This window comes from Acomys minous (assembly GCF_964271855.1).
Source record: "Acomys minous genome assembly, chromosome: 11".
Classification (NCBI taxonomy): domain Eukaryota; kingdom Metazoa; phylum Chordata; class Mammalia; order Rodentia; family Muridae; genus Acomys; species Acomys minous.
In genome coordinates this window covers 91,813,363-91,829,977 of record NC_140492.1, presented here as the reverse complement: position 1 = coordinate 91,829,977, position 16,615 = coordinate 91,813,363, and the positions used below count along the sequence as shown (strand labels likewise).

The window sequence follows — 16,615 nt, the reverse complement described above, 5'->3', positions numbered from 1 at the left end:
AATGTCAAGTGACAGAAGTTTGATTTTCATCGCCAATTAGTTGAAACTCTAACAGATATTATTAATAATATCTCAACAACAAAAACCTAAAACACTGGTGAGAAAACCTGCAGATAAACAGTAGAAAATGGTAAGACCCTGCATTCGCCGTATTCATACAGAGCGAACTGCCAGCACGCCCGCCATCTGCAGATTCAGTGCAGCCCTAAGACGTTCTCCAAGACCTCAACAGCAAAACTGATAACCTCGCTGAAAAGTAAGTTTTCTTTTGTTTTAATTAATAAAAATTTATTTAAAATTGTAATACTAATAATGGTAACGATTACTTTGTGTGTGTGATTATCTTTTTAATTAAGAAAAAAAGGAAGGAAGGAAGGAAGGAAGGAAGAAAGAAAGAAAGAAAGAAAGGTGGAATCTGGCTCAGAGGTAGAAAAGTTACTCAGTAAGGCCCATCCCTGGGTTCCCGTCTCCCCCACCCCCACCCCTGCCAGCCCCGTCATGACGTGGAATGAAAGGCAGTGTTCCTATGGAAGTCACTACTCAAGGCCTTGCTACCTCAAGCAGGCATTTGATCAATGTTCATAAAGTGAATCTTCCTTGAACGTGGATGACTTGTCAAATTATGCTATTATTTTATCTCAGATATGAATTCTGGCTAGGATCTGTCTTTCTGTTTAAATCAGGAGGACACACTTTCTAAAGTTATCATTACTTCTGGCTCTGACAATGGTTTGTATGCATCATAAATTCACAGATTTTTGTTGAAGATAGTCTGGGCACTTGCCTATCTGTAGCACCTGTGCTACCAATTAAGCCTGTTAGTCCCTACACGGACAAGTGGCAGTCTGACTCAGTTTCCACAGTGCTGATGAATCAGGTAAACATACTAACTAAATTCTCTGTGTGTGAATGAGTCAAAATAATTTCATCTATCAAAAAATTCAATATTTAACCCTGCACTTGCTTTTCTCTAAATTGCAACACTTTATGTTAGAAATGATTCATGTTATAGTTGAGATTTTCAGAAGACTTTAACCCATGAATTAAATCAGTTCCCAAAACTGCAGTATCATCCATATATACTAAATACAATTATTACAATTTTTTAAAAATTTCTATTTACAAAAGTATTATTTCAGAACCCTGCACACTGTTTTGAGGATATTCTTTCTGAATAACATTTGACATATGACCACCGCCAATTTACTTACATATAAATAAACTTGTCCATAAACACTTTTAATTTTATAGTTTCACAGGACCTTACTATGGGCAATGATCAATACAATCATTTAAAAATAATCCAAACTGGGATGCCCTTACTAGTCAAAAATGCAACAGACAATACTTGTAATTATGCTATGTAACTGAAGAAGAAAATCCCACTGAATCTGGCTGATGTACTCACTGCAGTAATTTTTATTTTATTGAGTCTATGAATAGGATCATAATGAGTTCACCAAAGATATATACAGAGCAGCTCCAGCTTTCTTTAGTTTAATTCTTAGGATATTGTTCATATAGAACACACTACTAAGAGCTACCATCTGTTGCTAATAAGCAAACAAAAAAGGTAATCTTCAAAAAACAAGTTTTATACAGAAATATACCAGCTCCCTAACTTTCAAATTTCACAGCTTGTCATCCATTCATTGACTTTAATTACTGTTCACAGTAGATAAATACTATTGTGTCCTTTCATGTGGAGAACCATGAAGATACTGTGAGGGACACACAAGTAGTTCAGTTGCTAGAGAATCAAACTGTGGGCTGTGAAACGTCAGGCTGAATAAATCCGCCTTTAGCTATGTCTCAACATTCAGCAGAGTTAATTCATGTCTTGACCACATGAGTATATAAATAAATGCAGCATCTTGAATATTAAATTAAAATCAATATGATGAAAAGTGAATAAATTGTCGCTAGATTAGATTTGGAAATAAAACTGTAGCAAAAGCAACCTAAACATGGAAAAGATTTAAAATACTCGTTATAAATCACCCAATCTCGGTATCATGAGGTGAGTGGTCCTCTAATATATTAGTAGAACTGGGGAAAACTGCAAAAGGGGCTTGGGTGAATATATATAAGCAGAGAAGCAAGTGTTAAACAGAGCCAAAGATAAGAGGGCTGCATAACTATTAAGTGTACATTGAGTGACTTGTCATCTCGAAACTTTAAACTAAGATTTTTAGGATACAAGCACTCAAATATACCTCTGTGCCACAAGCCCCAGTGCTTACACTGTTTTTCTGCTAACCAACTCTGACTCCCAAGCACTCACCTGCTTCTGCAGCCATCTCTCATGCCTCCTCCGCTGCCTTCTTAGAGTCCTCAACTTGCCCCTCTCTCTGTTATTAACCAGCCTGTGGTTAATGGTGCCCAGGGGGAAATTGGCAGAGTGCAGAAAGTCCAGAGGGGAGAGGTGTTCTTCTTGGTCTGAGGCCTCCAGCACGCTCCTCCCTGCTGAGGGCAGATCCACCAGGAAGGTCAGGCTGCTAGCATTAGCATGGTCTGAGTAAACTGAAGAAGCTTCTAGGCCACACTGAAATTCTCTTCCTCTTTGTGCCTGGGTCTCATGGGGAGCCACAGCAAGTCTGTGCAGCAGCAGATTAGGATCAAAACTGGGTGGGTTTTGGAAGGAGCAGCTACTTTTACTACATGGCAAAGCCAAGCCTGCAAGGTCAATGGGCCCTGTTTCATTTAACCTGGGACAGGCAGTAGTCTTACTATGGATTTCATATAAAGTGGGTAATAAAATCAGCTTCTCACTGAGGTTCAGGTCCAAACTGTGCGACTTTCTATGAGATGCTCTTGAAGTGCACCTGCCGCCAGTGGCGAGCGGAGGAACAAACGGCTGGTGTTTTGGGTCTGACGCTTTGAAGAGCGGTTTTTCATTCTTCATCTCAAAATATGACGCTCGCACCTCCAGGCAGAGTGCTTCTGTCAGCCTTCCAAGGCCGTTATTATTTCGGGCCATGCTTAAAAGCCTGTGGTTTCGGGTTCTGGAGCCGCCACCTGTCAGCAGGGTCTCCTTCTCACAACCTGACGGAACTCCGGGATGTGACAAGGGCTTCAGCGCGGGTCTCATTAGTCGTCCTGCCTGTGCCGCGTGATGATCAGTCCGGCTCTTGCAGAGATGTACAGCTGCAAGCTGGCCACAGGAACATTTTGGAGTGCTGACAAAATTAAAGCCCCCTAATCGGGCCCCACAGAAAGGACAATTCAGTTTCCCAACTGTCCACTGGGCCTACAGGTAGTAAAAGGAAATAAAGACAATGCTTTCATTGTAATGTGACCAGAGAATGAGTTTAAAAAAAAAAAAAAGCCAATCACATGAATGTTTTCTGTTACTGAAAAGGCTAGCTTTCTGTTTCTGATTAGTGGACAGAACAGCAAACGGAAACAAGCCTTCCAGGAAACAGAGATAAGCAAGCAGCTACAAACTTCCAGAATGATACATACTGCGAATCACGCCTATTGGAACGGCCAAGAATTCCTAAAGAAAGTCTCTGTACAATAGGCTGAATACAGATACAGTGTGAACTAATGAAAAGAAGAAGAAAAAAAAATACTCCATGCAACTGGGAAGCAAATCAGTCTACAGAGCTTCATTTGCAAGTAAAATCTCACAGAAAAGTGTCTGTTCTGATTCACTTCTTGCATGCCAAGCACGGGGGTGGGGGTGAGGGGGGGTGGGGCGCAGGAAACTTTATCAGCCAACAGAATAAAGAGCTCCCTGGCTTTCCATACACAACCAAGAGGCATCGATCGCCCGCTCAGATGGCAGATTTCCATATTCGGATTAGAAATTACTGATCTGCTTTTAAATTTGTCAAAAAAAAAAAAAAAAAAAAAAAGACAGTGGTGCCTCTGTAGGGTTCTAATCTATTCCTTGAAGCTTGGAACACTTAGAAGCTCCCAGGAAATCAAGGGGTAAGCACAGATTCGAGTGAGAGCCACCACATGCCACTTTTTAAAACAGAAATATAAGCTACTCAGTGGAGAAACTTAACTACAATTTTTCAAAGGTCAGATTACTTATGCTTTCCCAGCACAAGCATTTAACAATACAGAATAAAATACCTAAAAATGTGACTAACAAGAGAGTTCTTCTTCTGACAGGTATCTCATTAAATATCACTTAAAGCAGCACATTTCCATTTCATCATCCCAATTACAGACCCTTGTTATCCAGCTTGCTTTATGTGCGTGCACATGTGATGGATGCACGCGAGGTCTCATTCACTTGATGTAAGTGGTACTGTTCTAAGGACATACTACCCAGCAAAGAATAGGACTTTCTGGTCTTCTGGTGTTTATATTCTATCAGAGGAGCTTGGAAATTAACAAGAAAAGAATAAGCTAAATGCAGGTATGAGAGAGAGAGAGAATATGTGTGTACTTATGTATTTGTGTGAGATTGTATCCTCATGTGTATTTACCAGTGATATGTCATGTCGTGTGCATGAGCCTGCATAATACAGGCATATAAAGCAGAGGGGAGAAAGGCAGTGAGAAGATGGACAGTGGTGGGCAGTTGATAGGTTGCTAGGCAATGAATGCCTCACTGAAAACAAGGGACAATAGGACTGGGCGAACAAACCAGGTTAGTATCGGTTAGCACATTAGAGAAAGGAGAAAGCAGGTACAAAGTCACACGGTACTGGGATGCCCCAGGAAATGCAATCACAAGAAACAGAATCACTCATCTGCTCTGGAAGAACACATCTAAGGAAGAAAAGAGCACATAGGAATTTCTGAAGGCTATACACTCTTAACTTTAATAAGGAACTGAGAAACTCACTTTTTGTACTAGGCAGTTTATCCAGTCTGGAAGGGCTTCTATGTTCATGTGCCACAGATGACAAGTGTTTTGAGCATCAACTGATTCATGTCTGTCCTGTTACAGAAAAATAAACATTAGCAATTATCTCTTCAGAATTTACTTCACAATTTCCATATTAAAGGAAAAATTTTCAAAGCCTCATTTTAGTTATATATCAAATATACGTGGCTTTCTATCCCTTGCTCCCGTCATCAGAAACTAGCATCAAATTTCTTTTTCAGGAAATAACTACCTGTGATTCAAACGCCATCATCAGTGAATGACATATCCAGCACCCCATTTTTATTTCAGCGTGTGAGAATAGAGTTGTTTGTAGAAACTGTCCCCAACCTTCAATGTCTGAGTTTGTTTGGATTCCACTGTCAAGTATATAAAGAAGCACTTACATCGCCTATCAGACCGTCAATAAACATGGCGGATAGGAAGAGAAATGACACGCCTGGCATGCTGGAAGCCAATAGAAATGGAAGCACTCTGGCTTTCCTCCCCCTTCTGTCCCGAAGTCATCAGAAGACAGGAACTACTTCCTGACTCTCCCTAACGTAGGCCATAGACTTTTCATGTGACAAGCAGGGAAGTGACACCCTTACCTGTGAGCACCAAGGGTCACAGAGTGGAATCTCAAGGGGCAGGCCACGTTAAAGCCCTCCAGGTTGTAACCATAAAAGCACATCCTCCGTACAAGATCAACACAAATTTAAATAGGTCTGAAGTAGTCGTGTCGAATGTGATAAATAATCAAGGCATGATGGCTTCCCATTGTGTCAGAGAGCTGGTGGGCAGAGCAGGGTGAAGATTTGTATCTTGATTATGTACGTGACCTCAGGCCAGTACCTTTACTTTACTCTCTTAGGCTCAGCTTCTCTCCTGTAAATTACGGCTAGGTACCTGGGAGAGATCTAAGGACTCTCTTGGGTTATATTTCCCTCTGTGAAAGGCCACAAAGGTGTTGCCCAAGAGGAACACAGAAAGTAGAAGGCTCCCACCCACACGCCATTTCTTTGGGTCAGCTTTTACAAGGAATAGTTCTACCATTACCAATCGCAGTGCTGTCTCTCTTAGATTTCCAAGGCAATAACACAGCTATCACTGTGGTCAGGTTAACAAATAACAAACAAGGAAGTTTCTACCCTCCTATTAATAGTGAAAGTAGTGGGGTGAACCATCTCAAAATGGTACCTCATTAAATCATCTACCTTAGGTTGTGACTTACAGCCAAGACAAATCAGAATAATTTATGTTTAATCTATGTATAACTTCCCAAGATGAACCCTCTGGGGCCCTACAATAACTTTTCTCTTCTACCATTAGATCTTAGTAGGTGTAGATAAAACATTGCAATGTATTTATTTATATATTGGTAAAATTTATAAGGAATCTACTTCCTTTAGGCAAACAAAGAAAACAATGACCTGACAATGTAAATTAAAAGGAAAAAAGGACATGAGGCATTGTTCTATGTTAGACTACATCTCATTATTTTTAATGTGGTACACAACAGTATTTCCTGAACTATAGGTCATAATCAGTAGTAATTCCTGATAAGGGTGTGTTCACAACTAGGAAGTACAAGCAGTTCTAGTGTGTTCTTACACAGTACAGTAAGTGTAGGTTAAAAGGAGAAAGAATTTTGGAATTTTTTATCATAAGGAAATAATGAAACTTTGAAGAGGTAGGCATTTTTAACCTGAGTTAAATGTTATACAATATATATGTATATACATATATATGCATGTATCAAGACATCCCATTGTCCCATTAAAATATAAATTTTTAATATTCTATTTATTAGGTAAAAGATAAACTTAATGAAAAATAAAAGATTTTGAAATTATTTTTATCCTAATATCTTAAAAATCTTATTTCAACAGAGATTGACAATGCTTTCAATGGGAACTAGAAGGTCTTCTGAAAAGTATTTCAGCTGTCTAAGGAAACTTCAGCCAAGATGCCCGAACTCCAGTTCAGCTTATAGACAACTATCTCAGTTTTCCATATCAAAGATGAGAGCACTGGGACAGGGCGGTCAAATGCATGAACATATGAAGATGACATCACCAAGTGGACAGAAAGCTAGGGAAGCAGGGGGGTTGCGGAAAGGGGGGCTGTGGTAGGAAGTTTCCAGTTCTCTCACTTGTGGTATCACCTCAAAAGAGTGCCAAGAAAATACAGACTGGTTTGTGAATCCCTTTTCTTGAGACATGGCATAGGGAAATAAAAGGCGGAAAAGATAATTACTGGTTTCATTTCTGTACAATTGGTATATATCCCAATCTACCCTCCTACCATGCCATGTGATGTTTAAAAGATATAGCATTTCTTAAATTGATAATTAAACTCTAAGTGTAGACAGAGCACTTCCAATAGACCTAGAATTGGAGAGCACACCTGAGAGACCAATGAAAGGATAAACAGCACGCCTCAGTGAGGTACAAAGCCCTTGAGAGCAGGGGGTGATCTGCCACAGCAGTGGAAAGGAGAAGCAAAACTCCGTAGGAAGTTTTGAGAAACTCTTACGGGTTTAGCAGAGTGTCGCCTGTCTCCAGATAAGAAAGGTCTTTAGGTCATAAAGAGACAGGGCAGACATGGACAGTTGGGGAGCTCCTGAAGACATGAGGAAAGAGAACAGCCCCTGAGGAGTAACTAAGCTCTGTCCTCACTGCCAACAGCATCCCAGCAAAAATGAGACTTTGTCGATGGACTTATGTCTGTAAGAAAGATGTCCAATGAACACTGGATGGATGCAAAATACCACACGTCTTATGGCCGGGATGGTGACATGAGTGTGCATCGGTTTAGACCAACTGAAATGCTCATTTCAGTACAAAAACTGGACCCTAGTGAAAACTGATCAAAACAAGCAAAGAAAGAGGTAACAGCATCCTCAGAGAAGGGCAACCAAAAACCATCTGCCAGCTGGGTGTGGTGGCTTGTGCATACAATCCCAGAACTCGGGAGGAAGGAGAAGCAGACTGAGTCCAAGGCTAGTCTTGGTTCCCAACAAGACTTAACTAACCAGTTACAATTACTTGATTAGATTGAAAATGGTTTCTTCTCTATCTTCCTCATCAGTGTAAGTTAAAGCTCGCCACTTTTTAAGTTTACAAACTTTTTAGACATGTCCCCATTGGATTAAAATACATAACAATGAACAAAACTTGTTTTGTTTTTAAAAGTTTTGCAGAAATCAGGTTCTCTTGAGGATCGTGTTAAAACTGTATTGGAGGCTAACCCTCGAAACATATTTACCAATGGACTCGGTGAACTGCGGAGAGGGGTTAGCCCTTTCGTGCAGGCTATACGTGGATAAGCATATGGCAGACTAATACGGATCTTTTCAGTGGTACACATTAAGGGACTGACCTAAACTACACTTCTGAAAATGTCAGGTTTTTATTGTTTTGTTTTGTTTTGTTTTGTTTTGTTTTTGTTTTCTGAGGCAGGATTTCTATGCCTCAAAACCCTTTGGCTGTCCTGGACTCGCTTTGTAGATCAGGTTGCCCTTGAACTCACAGAGATTCGCCTGCCTCTGTCTCCCCGAATGCTGGGATTACAGGCGTGTGTGTACCTCTGCACCCTGCTAAGATATTTGATTTGAAAAAAATAATTTATTTTATTTTATGTACATTGCTGTGAGGGTGTTAGATCTTCTGGAACTGGAGTCACAGACAGTCGTGGGTTGCCATGTAGGTGCTGGGAATTGAACCTGGGTATTCTGGAAGAGCTGCCACTGCTCTTATATACTGAGCCATCTATCAAGCCCCAAAGTTTTATATGTTAAAATTAAAATTTAACAAAAATGTCAGACAAATATAGGAGGTTTCAGTATAAAGACAAATAAATGCTTAGGATCTGGGTATTACACTTTCTACTTTCTAGGATTTAAAAGGTAAAATTTATTTCCTCTTTAAGTCACTGCGTCTCTGGCCTGGAGAGAAGGCTCAGTGGTGAACAGCAGATGCCACTCTTACAGAGGGGCCAGACTTGACTTCCAGCAGCCACGTTGGGCAGTTCACAACTGTCTATAAAATTCCAGTTCCAGGGGAGTTGATGGTTTTGGCTCCAGCGGGCACCTGCACTCACATGTACGTGCTCACACCCAGACACATACATACACATAATTAAAAACAATTAAGTAAGTCCTTTTAAAGTTACTCTGTGTCTGTGTGGTGTTTTATATTAAGGTATAAAACAGAACACAGCTGAAAACTGGCACCAGGCAAGTGTGGGGTGGCTATTAATTAACATATGAACTGGGCCTTGGAACTGGGTACCGTTTTAAAGGCTGGAGTGGCTTTGAAGGGCATGCTAGGAGAAGTTTAGGTTGCTATGAATCAACTGGTAAAGGCAGAGTTCTCGGGAGGGCACAGAAGGAAAGGAGCTGCAAGAAGGTCCATCTTGAAGCTCCTGAGGCGGTTCTGATGAGATCTTAGGCTCACATGAGGAACAAGGAGAAAAGGTTATTGGGCACGAGAACAAAGGTTATTTTTTGTAATTTGGGCATGATAGTTTGAGTGCCTGGAATCCCAGCATTAGGGAATCCGAGGCAGGAGGATTGCACTTGAGCCTAAAATAGGCTTCACAGCAAGTCTGGTTTTTGTTTTTCGTTTTTTAATTAAAAACCCAAACAAGTACTACCAAAAGCACCCATTGGGGGGGAATAAAAAAGGTGCCATGGAATGTGGCTGACCTGAGTCCTAGGACTTTAGGAAAGGCGTAACATAAGTGTGACAAACTGGGATATTTGGCAGGAGAAAAAGGTGTGTAAGCAGCAAAGCACTCATGATGCTGCACAGTCTCTTCTAACTGCACACACTGAAAGTGCAGTAAAGGGGAAATGATTGACAGGTCAACTTCATGACTCAAGGGAAGCAGAATGGAATGGAGACCGCAAACCATGTTTGGGAGGAATCACTAAGATGCGGCCAAGTGGCCAAGTGACCTTTTGTAAGGAAACTGTTGTGGATAGAGAGGGAAATGGGCTTTCCTCCTCAGCACATAGTGAGAGAAAGATGCTGAAGGCAGCTCAGGGTTTTCAAGACGAGCTTAGGAGGTGCCAGAGGACAAGGTGTCCAGAGAGATGCCTGAAGTGCCCGGGCATCTGTTGTTGTCAAGGCTCTTCTCCCCACATCTGGTGCAAGAGCTCCAAAGATGAGCTCTTATGCAGCCCTGGTTGCTTGTGTGGAACACAGTTCACGAGCTGTGAACCTTGGTGGTGTTAGTAATCACAGCATCCAGGAGCTATAAAGCAAGGCAAGATTCCAAAGGATGTAGCCAACCTAGTGGGAACGCTGTCAGGAACTCAGCACAGGGATGGAGTTGTCACAGGCTGAATCTACGCCAGTGGGACAACTATTGAACCACAGACAGGAATGTAAAAAGACACAACAGGGCTCCAGAGGCTTCTAGATCCTCCCCTGAAGGGCAGAGAGTCAAAGAAGGTAGCAATTGTTTTCCCAGAAAGATGCAGCACTCTCAGCCCTTCTGGATTTCATACCTACTTGAGACCAGCTGTCTGTTTTCCTCCTTTTCAAAGGAGACAATCTTTCCTGGGCCTGTCCAGCCTTTGTATTTTAGAAGGATGGAGCTTATTCTGATTTCACAGCCTTCCCACTGAATGCCCCAGTCTCATCTACATCTGATTTACATGACACTGGGCTTTAGAAGTTTGAAATGGAGTTGGAACAAGCTAAGACTTTGGGGTTACTGGGAAGGAAGAGTGTGTTTTACATTCGAAAAGACCATGGATTGTGGGGCACAAAATGCACTGAGGCTCCATGCTGACCCTTGGCACCCAGCAGGTGCTGCTTTGGGGGAATGTTCTGGAAACTTCAGGAGGACTTAGGTCAATGGCAGCATGATTTTGAAGGTTCCAGTGGGCCCTGAGTCATGCTAGGAGCCACTGCGGAACACTCCCACTATCTCAGAAGCTGCCTCACTCCAGGCCCAGAACGCAGAGCCCAGTGACCATGGACTGACCCCCTCCTTCCATGAGCAATCAGAGCGTTTTAAAGACAACTGAGAATTGGGCTACAAGAGAACAAAACCTATAAAGCAATGACATTAAAGACAAAGAACTAAATTGAGGAGTTGATCTCATACACAGGAGACCAGAGATAGGTTATATGCAAATGCTACGCTGTTGTACATAAGGATGAGGGCACCTGTGGAGGATGGTATCTATGTGGGATCCTTGCACAGACAGCAAAAATAACAGAGAAGGACATTTCAGAGGCCGAGGGTAGTGGTGACTGTCCTGCACGTGTTTTCTTATTTAGCCTTTGTAACCACAACAGTCACTACTCTTACTGATCCAGCCCCGAAGTCAAGAATGTTGAGAGCCAATGGAGCTGGCAAAGCTCTCTTGCGGAAGTACAAGTCTAGAGAGCATCCACCAGGCTAGTGGGTCACTAAAACCACCGTGGCCAGAAAGCCCAGTGGGTTCAATGCTTGAGAGCAGGTCATTCCATAGCAAGCAAACTACACAAAAGCAAGAAGACACCATAGTCCTTTTCCTTCAACTCATAAGACAATTATGGATGCCACCAAAAGTGCTACCCCGGCCCCCCTGGGGGGAAATTCTAGAATTGTTCAGTTACTGATGATTCTAGATCTTCAAACTTTAACGTAAGAAATCTGCAGCCATTGAATAGCAACCTTGGGCAGGATTCGGAGACAGCACAGGTGGCATTAAAGAAAACCATGCAGGTCCAGATCGTGAGTCTCCTGAAGGACTGGCTGCCTTGGAAAGGCATAGAGAGGTACCCAAGAAGCATTTGTTTGCTTCTTCCTAACCCCAGTGACTACACACTAAATCTACTACTCAGTGATTCTCTCAAGTATTTTTTTTTAAAAAAAATCTGGCTTTGTATGTCTACATCACCTGCCTTTTCCAGGACTGTAAGTTCTGATGGTGAACACTAGGCAGTGACAGTTTGGTCACTGTTGGCAGCCTCTCTCTAAGCTGCATGTAGTTTAGGATAACTGGAAAAATCATATAAGACCAAAGTCTGAGAGAGCTACTGCCAAAGGCGAAGTACTGTAGGGGCGAAATTAATGCCGTATTCTATATGTCATGTATATTCTGCAACGAATGCCCTGGTCTGTGAATGTCCTGTGAGAGCTTGTCCTGTGGGTGACTTCACTTCTTCCTGCATTCCAGGAATGACCACGCACTGCCATAAACTAGACCTGCCAGTAGCCTCCAGAAACTCCACCAGAGCAGTTAGATACAATTAACTCCCAACGCTCTTCTGAGATTAAAAAAAAAAACAAAAAAAAACCTTCCCCTCCAGACTCAGTTTCCACCCAACCTGCCAAAAGGTTGACATTCATGTGACCCACAACCCTTTCTTCCCTTCATAAGCCCATTGCCCTTGAAGCTCCATGTCACTCTCCTATCCTGCTGCGTCAGGAAGGACTGTGATCTGAAACTCTGAGCCTGTAATACAGGACCCTGTGTAATTTGAATCAGTATTATTGAGTCCTGGTGGTCATTTTGGGGGACACACAATCTGGGTGATCTCTGTACTACCCTGGGCAATCTCGGTATTACAGTACACAAGCAAAAAAAGAAGAAAAAAGAAAAAAGGCTGGTAGTTGTTTAAATGCTTCTAAATGTTTGCTTTGCTCTAGATTTTAAATATTCCTACTGATTCATGTTAGTAGTTAAAGGATTATAATCATTACAAATACATTCTTCCAGGAAGAAAAAGTCATCTCTAAGTAAATTCCAAATATATTATTATTTTTAAGTAAATTATTCTTCGCATATACTGGCTCCAAATCTATGGATCCAATCAACCAGAAAATTTAGAAAAAAAATGCATCTGCAGATACAATAATTTTTCCCAAACAATGTCACATGACAACTTTTTACACAGTTTAAGTAAGATACTATAAGCAAACCAGAGATGACTTAATTATACACAAGAAGATACAAGGTAATGTAAATATTTTGCCTATGGGCCATAAACATCTGTACATTCTGAAGCCTGTATATGAAGTTTGTATATGAAAGGTTAGTGTAATTTTATTTTATTCATATCCTAACAACTGGAGTATAATCGTAGTTAGTTCATGCTGGAAACAATATTTAATCTCCTGAAAATTCTCAATGCAAATATTGAATTAGTGACCTTTCTTTCTTTAGTTGCTATGTCCAAATCTCACTGAGAGGTAAGCTGCATGGAATGGACACTTAGTATTTATTACACCCTCAGATCACGTGACAGTGTCTCAAGTACAGTGAACGTGTGGATGGCTGGACTGACGAAAGGCACCTGCGCTGTACTGGCGTGTAGTCTACAAATAGTCACTGTCATTTTTACCTACTCAGCCACTTTGGTTTGGAAGGGTTTTTTTTCCTTTCAAGAGAAATGAGCACGGATAACGTGGATAACAGCACGAATGCCTTCACTTTTCTACACTGTTAGAAAGTTTTCACTTAAAAATTGAAATTATCAAGAATTTGCTTCTATATGAGCCATGAACCATTAAATCAAGTTTTAATCTGTTTATAAAAATTCTGGAGAATCTATTTGAAGTGACCCAATAAAAGGCAACAGTGAGGTTTTCCGTAAATACTCTGCCTTGGAAGCAAACAGTGGTACGGAGTAGGGGTAGCCTGTAAGACATCCGGCCCATGCACTCTTCCCAGCACAAGGCAGTACATGCACAGATAGCACAACTAATGAATTCTTCAGAGCTGCCTACAACTGAAAGCAAAGCAGAATTGATAAATATGGTCACCTTTCCATCATAAAGACCAGAATTTGCTTGACTTTTCAAGATTGTTTATATATCATCAAAAGGGATAAAATGAAAGAAGAGAAGGAAGGAACAGATTAAAGAAAAACTCCATGTTGGTAGAAAGAATAACAGATGATTGAGCTTAAAGTGAATTCATGGTACTCAACCTACAAATAGTTACTAATAATCACTGGAGCCAGTGCTGACCACACAGCCATGCTGAGGAGATTTATAGCATGTCAGGAACGTTGCTGCAAAGCTTTCACATGTCATTTCACTTCACAAATGTCATAATTTCATCTAATCTTATTAACTGACAATAGTATTCATCACATAATACTGACCATAATCTTAAGAAACCATTACCCACTGTTAGGTCTTTACTTGCTTCCTGAATGTTCCTACATGAACACACATCAAAATCGTAGCTGTACATGGGTGAAGCTTTACAATACACATTCTTATGACTTTTATTAAGCAGCAAATACTTAAATTAGGCTTACTATGCCGGGCAAACTGCTTTAAGCATTTCTCCATGTTAATAGAAAACAAGTAAAATTCAACAACCTTTCAACAACTTGTCATGGCCACTGATGCAAGGATTCCTACCCAGTCTGCTCAGCTCCACAATTCCTGTTCTCAGACAATGAGCTTCCAACCGCTACCTCCTATAGCACATTAATGCTATAGATGCCAGGACCACGCACTAACCTGCATCTCTCACCTCAGCACAGGGAAAGCACTGGCATTTTCTCCAATACTCACAAAAAGCAAACCTAAAACTTATTTTTAAATTAACCAAAATTTAACAGATTAACTTACATAGAAAGTTAGATTTAGGGAGAAACTCATTATCTAGAGGAACAGATCTAGAAGTGTGTATGTGTACATGTGTATGTTTGTGTGCATATGTGAGTGAGTGTGCATATGTGCGTATCTGTGTGCATGTGTGTGTGCATATGTGCATGCATATGTATGTGCATATGTGCCTGTGTGTGCATGTGTGTGTACATGTGCATGTGTGTGCAAAGCTGTGTGTGTGTGTCTGTGTGTCCATGTGGAAGGATACGCCTGTACAGGCACATGTGCATTCCTGTGTGACATGGAAAAAGAACAGAGACTGTTACGAGGAGGCGAAGTATACTAAAGTGGGGAAAGAGTCAGAAGCACAATGGATGGGGCAAACACAAGAAAAGGACAGTGCTGTGTACACGTATGTAATGTCATAATGCAGTGTACACATGTGTAATGTCATATGAAGTGTACATGTATGTAATGTCATAATGCTGTACACATAGGTAATGTCATATGAAGTGTTCACGTATGTAATGTCATATGAAGTGTACATGTGTGTAATGTCATAAAGAAATATACACATATGTAATGTCATAATGAAATATACACATATGTAATGTCATAATGAAATATACACATATGTAATGTCATAATGAAATATACACACATGTAATGTCATAATGAAGTGTACACATATGTAATGTTATAATGAAGTATACATGTATGTAATGTCATATGAAGTGTACACATATGTAATATCATAATGCAGTATACATATGTAATGTCATAATGAAGTGTACACATCTGTAATATCATATGAAGTGTACATGTGTGTAATGTCATAATGAAGTAAACACGTACGTAATGTCATAATGAAGTGTACACATATGTAATGTCATAATGAAGTATACACATATATAATGTCATAATGAAGTGTACACATATGTAATATCATATGAAGTATACATGTATGTAAGTCATAATAAAGAATACATGTATGTAATGTCATAATGAAGTGTACACATATGTAATGTTATAGTGAAGTGTACACATGTAATGTCCTAATCAAGTATACACATATGTAATGTCATATGAAGCCCACTATTTTGTACTCTAAACAACTAAATAATAAACTTAAAAGAAGCATGGAGTCAGAAGCAGCCTGACCCAGGGAACTTGAGGCCTTTCTAACAGCACAACAGGTTACCTCCTTGGCAACTGGGAACTTCAACGCTAGACGAGGCTCTTCAGTAAGATGCAAACCTTACTTGGGAGAGTGTCTGTATCAAGTGAGATGTCACAGGACAGAGGAGAAAAAAAACAAACAAACAACTAAGCTAATTTTACACAGAGCTGGCAGGAAGATCCTCACACAAGACTTATAAATAAAATAATCTTTTTAGGCAGCAGGGGGCACTAATGTACATTTGTTATGTCTTATTTTCTGAGCATGGATGGCTTTAGCTGCTTATAAAGGAGGTATACTATTTTTCATCACTGTATGAAACTGTATGGGTCTTAATTCTTTAAATTACTGTGTATGGCTTAAATGTTTAAATGTTGGTGATGCGATACCATTAAATAATATTCTGAAAGATGTTTACAACTTGGTTTTCTAAGCAATAACATTATCTCAGCAAATCTATTAAAAATAAGTAACACAAGTTGTTTAACCAGTGCAGCTTGCTCGTACCCAGGGACGAACTCTGCCACAGACTATCGTTTAGCGTTGTTATTTGCTTTTAATGAAATATTTAAAGGGTTACACGTTTAAAAGATTCCCAACATGCTTGGACTCCCTGTTGTTTGTTTGTTTGATGTGGATCCTAACAAGGTTATTTCAAGAGTGAAAAGCTCTGACTAAAAGATCAGAATGAAGAGGGGAGAGGAGCCGGAGGGTGGGAAGAGAAGGAGAATGGGAGGAACAGAGAAAGCCAGGGAGAAGCCTGCACCCGTGCCTGTTCCTGCTCTCTAGACACTCCGCAATGCTCAAGGAGAGCTCTGTAAAACTCAAAGGCCGCGCCGCACCCTATCGGAGACTTCTTTCATCTCTTATGACACAGATCAGACGTCTTAGTTCGAGTTAAAAGCCGGAGGTTGTCCATCTTTCCAGCTTCGTGTCTTGACCAGCCCCCAGTTTAACCCTCAACGCCAACACAGCAGCCATGGCTGGTTCTGGGCATGCACCACAGGGATTTCAAACAGCCGACTCTGCAGGTT

The 16,615-nt window shown here is 40.7% G+C and overlaps 1 protein-coding gene across 7 annotated transcripts in view; it reads right to left on the bottom strand.

Moving 5' to 3' along the window:
- Positions 1-16,615, bottom strand: part of RNF180 (ring finger protein 180) — a 164,389-nt gene that overhangs the window by 123,556 nt on the left and 24,218 nt on the right. For 6 of the 7 annotated variants that reach the window (XM_084801316.1, XM_084801315.1, XM_084801313.1 and 3 more), the window contains exons 3-4: positions 4,808-4,903; positions 2,285-3,250 (exon numbers count right to left, since the gene is read on the bottom strand). In XM_084801316.1, coding sequence (XP_084657442.1) covers positions 2,285-3,250; positions 4,808-4,903 — 1,062 coding nt within the window. Of the gene's footprint in view, positions 1-2,284; positions 3,251-4,807; positions 4,904-5,439; positions 5,579-16,615 lie in introns of those variants that run through there. The other variant, XM_084801318.1, reaches the window with a different exon arrangement.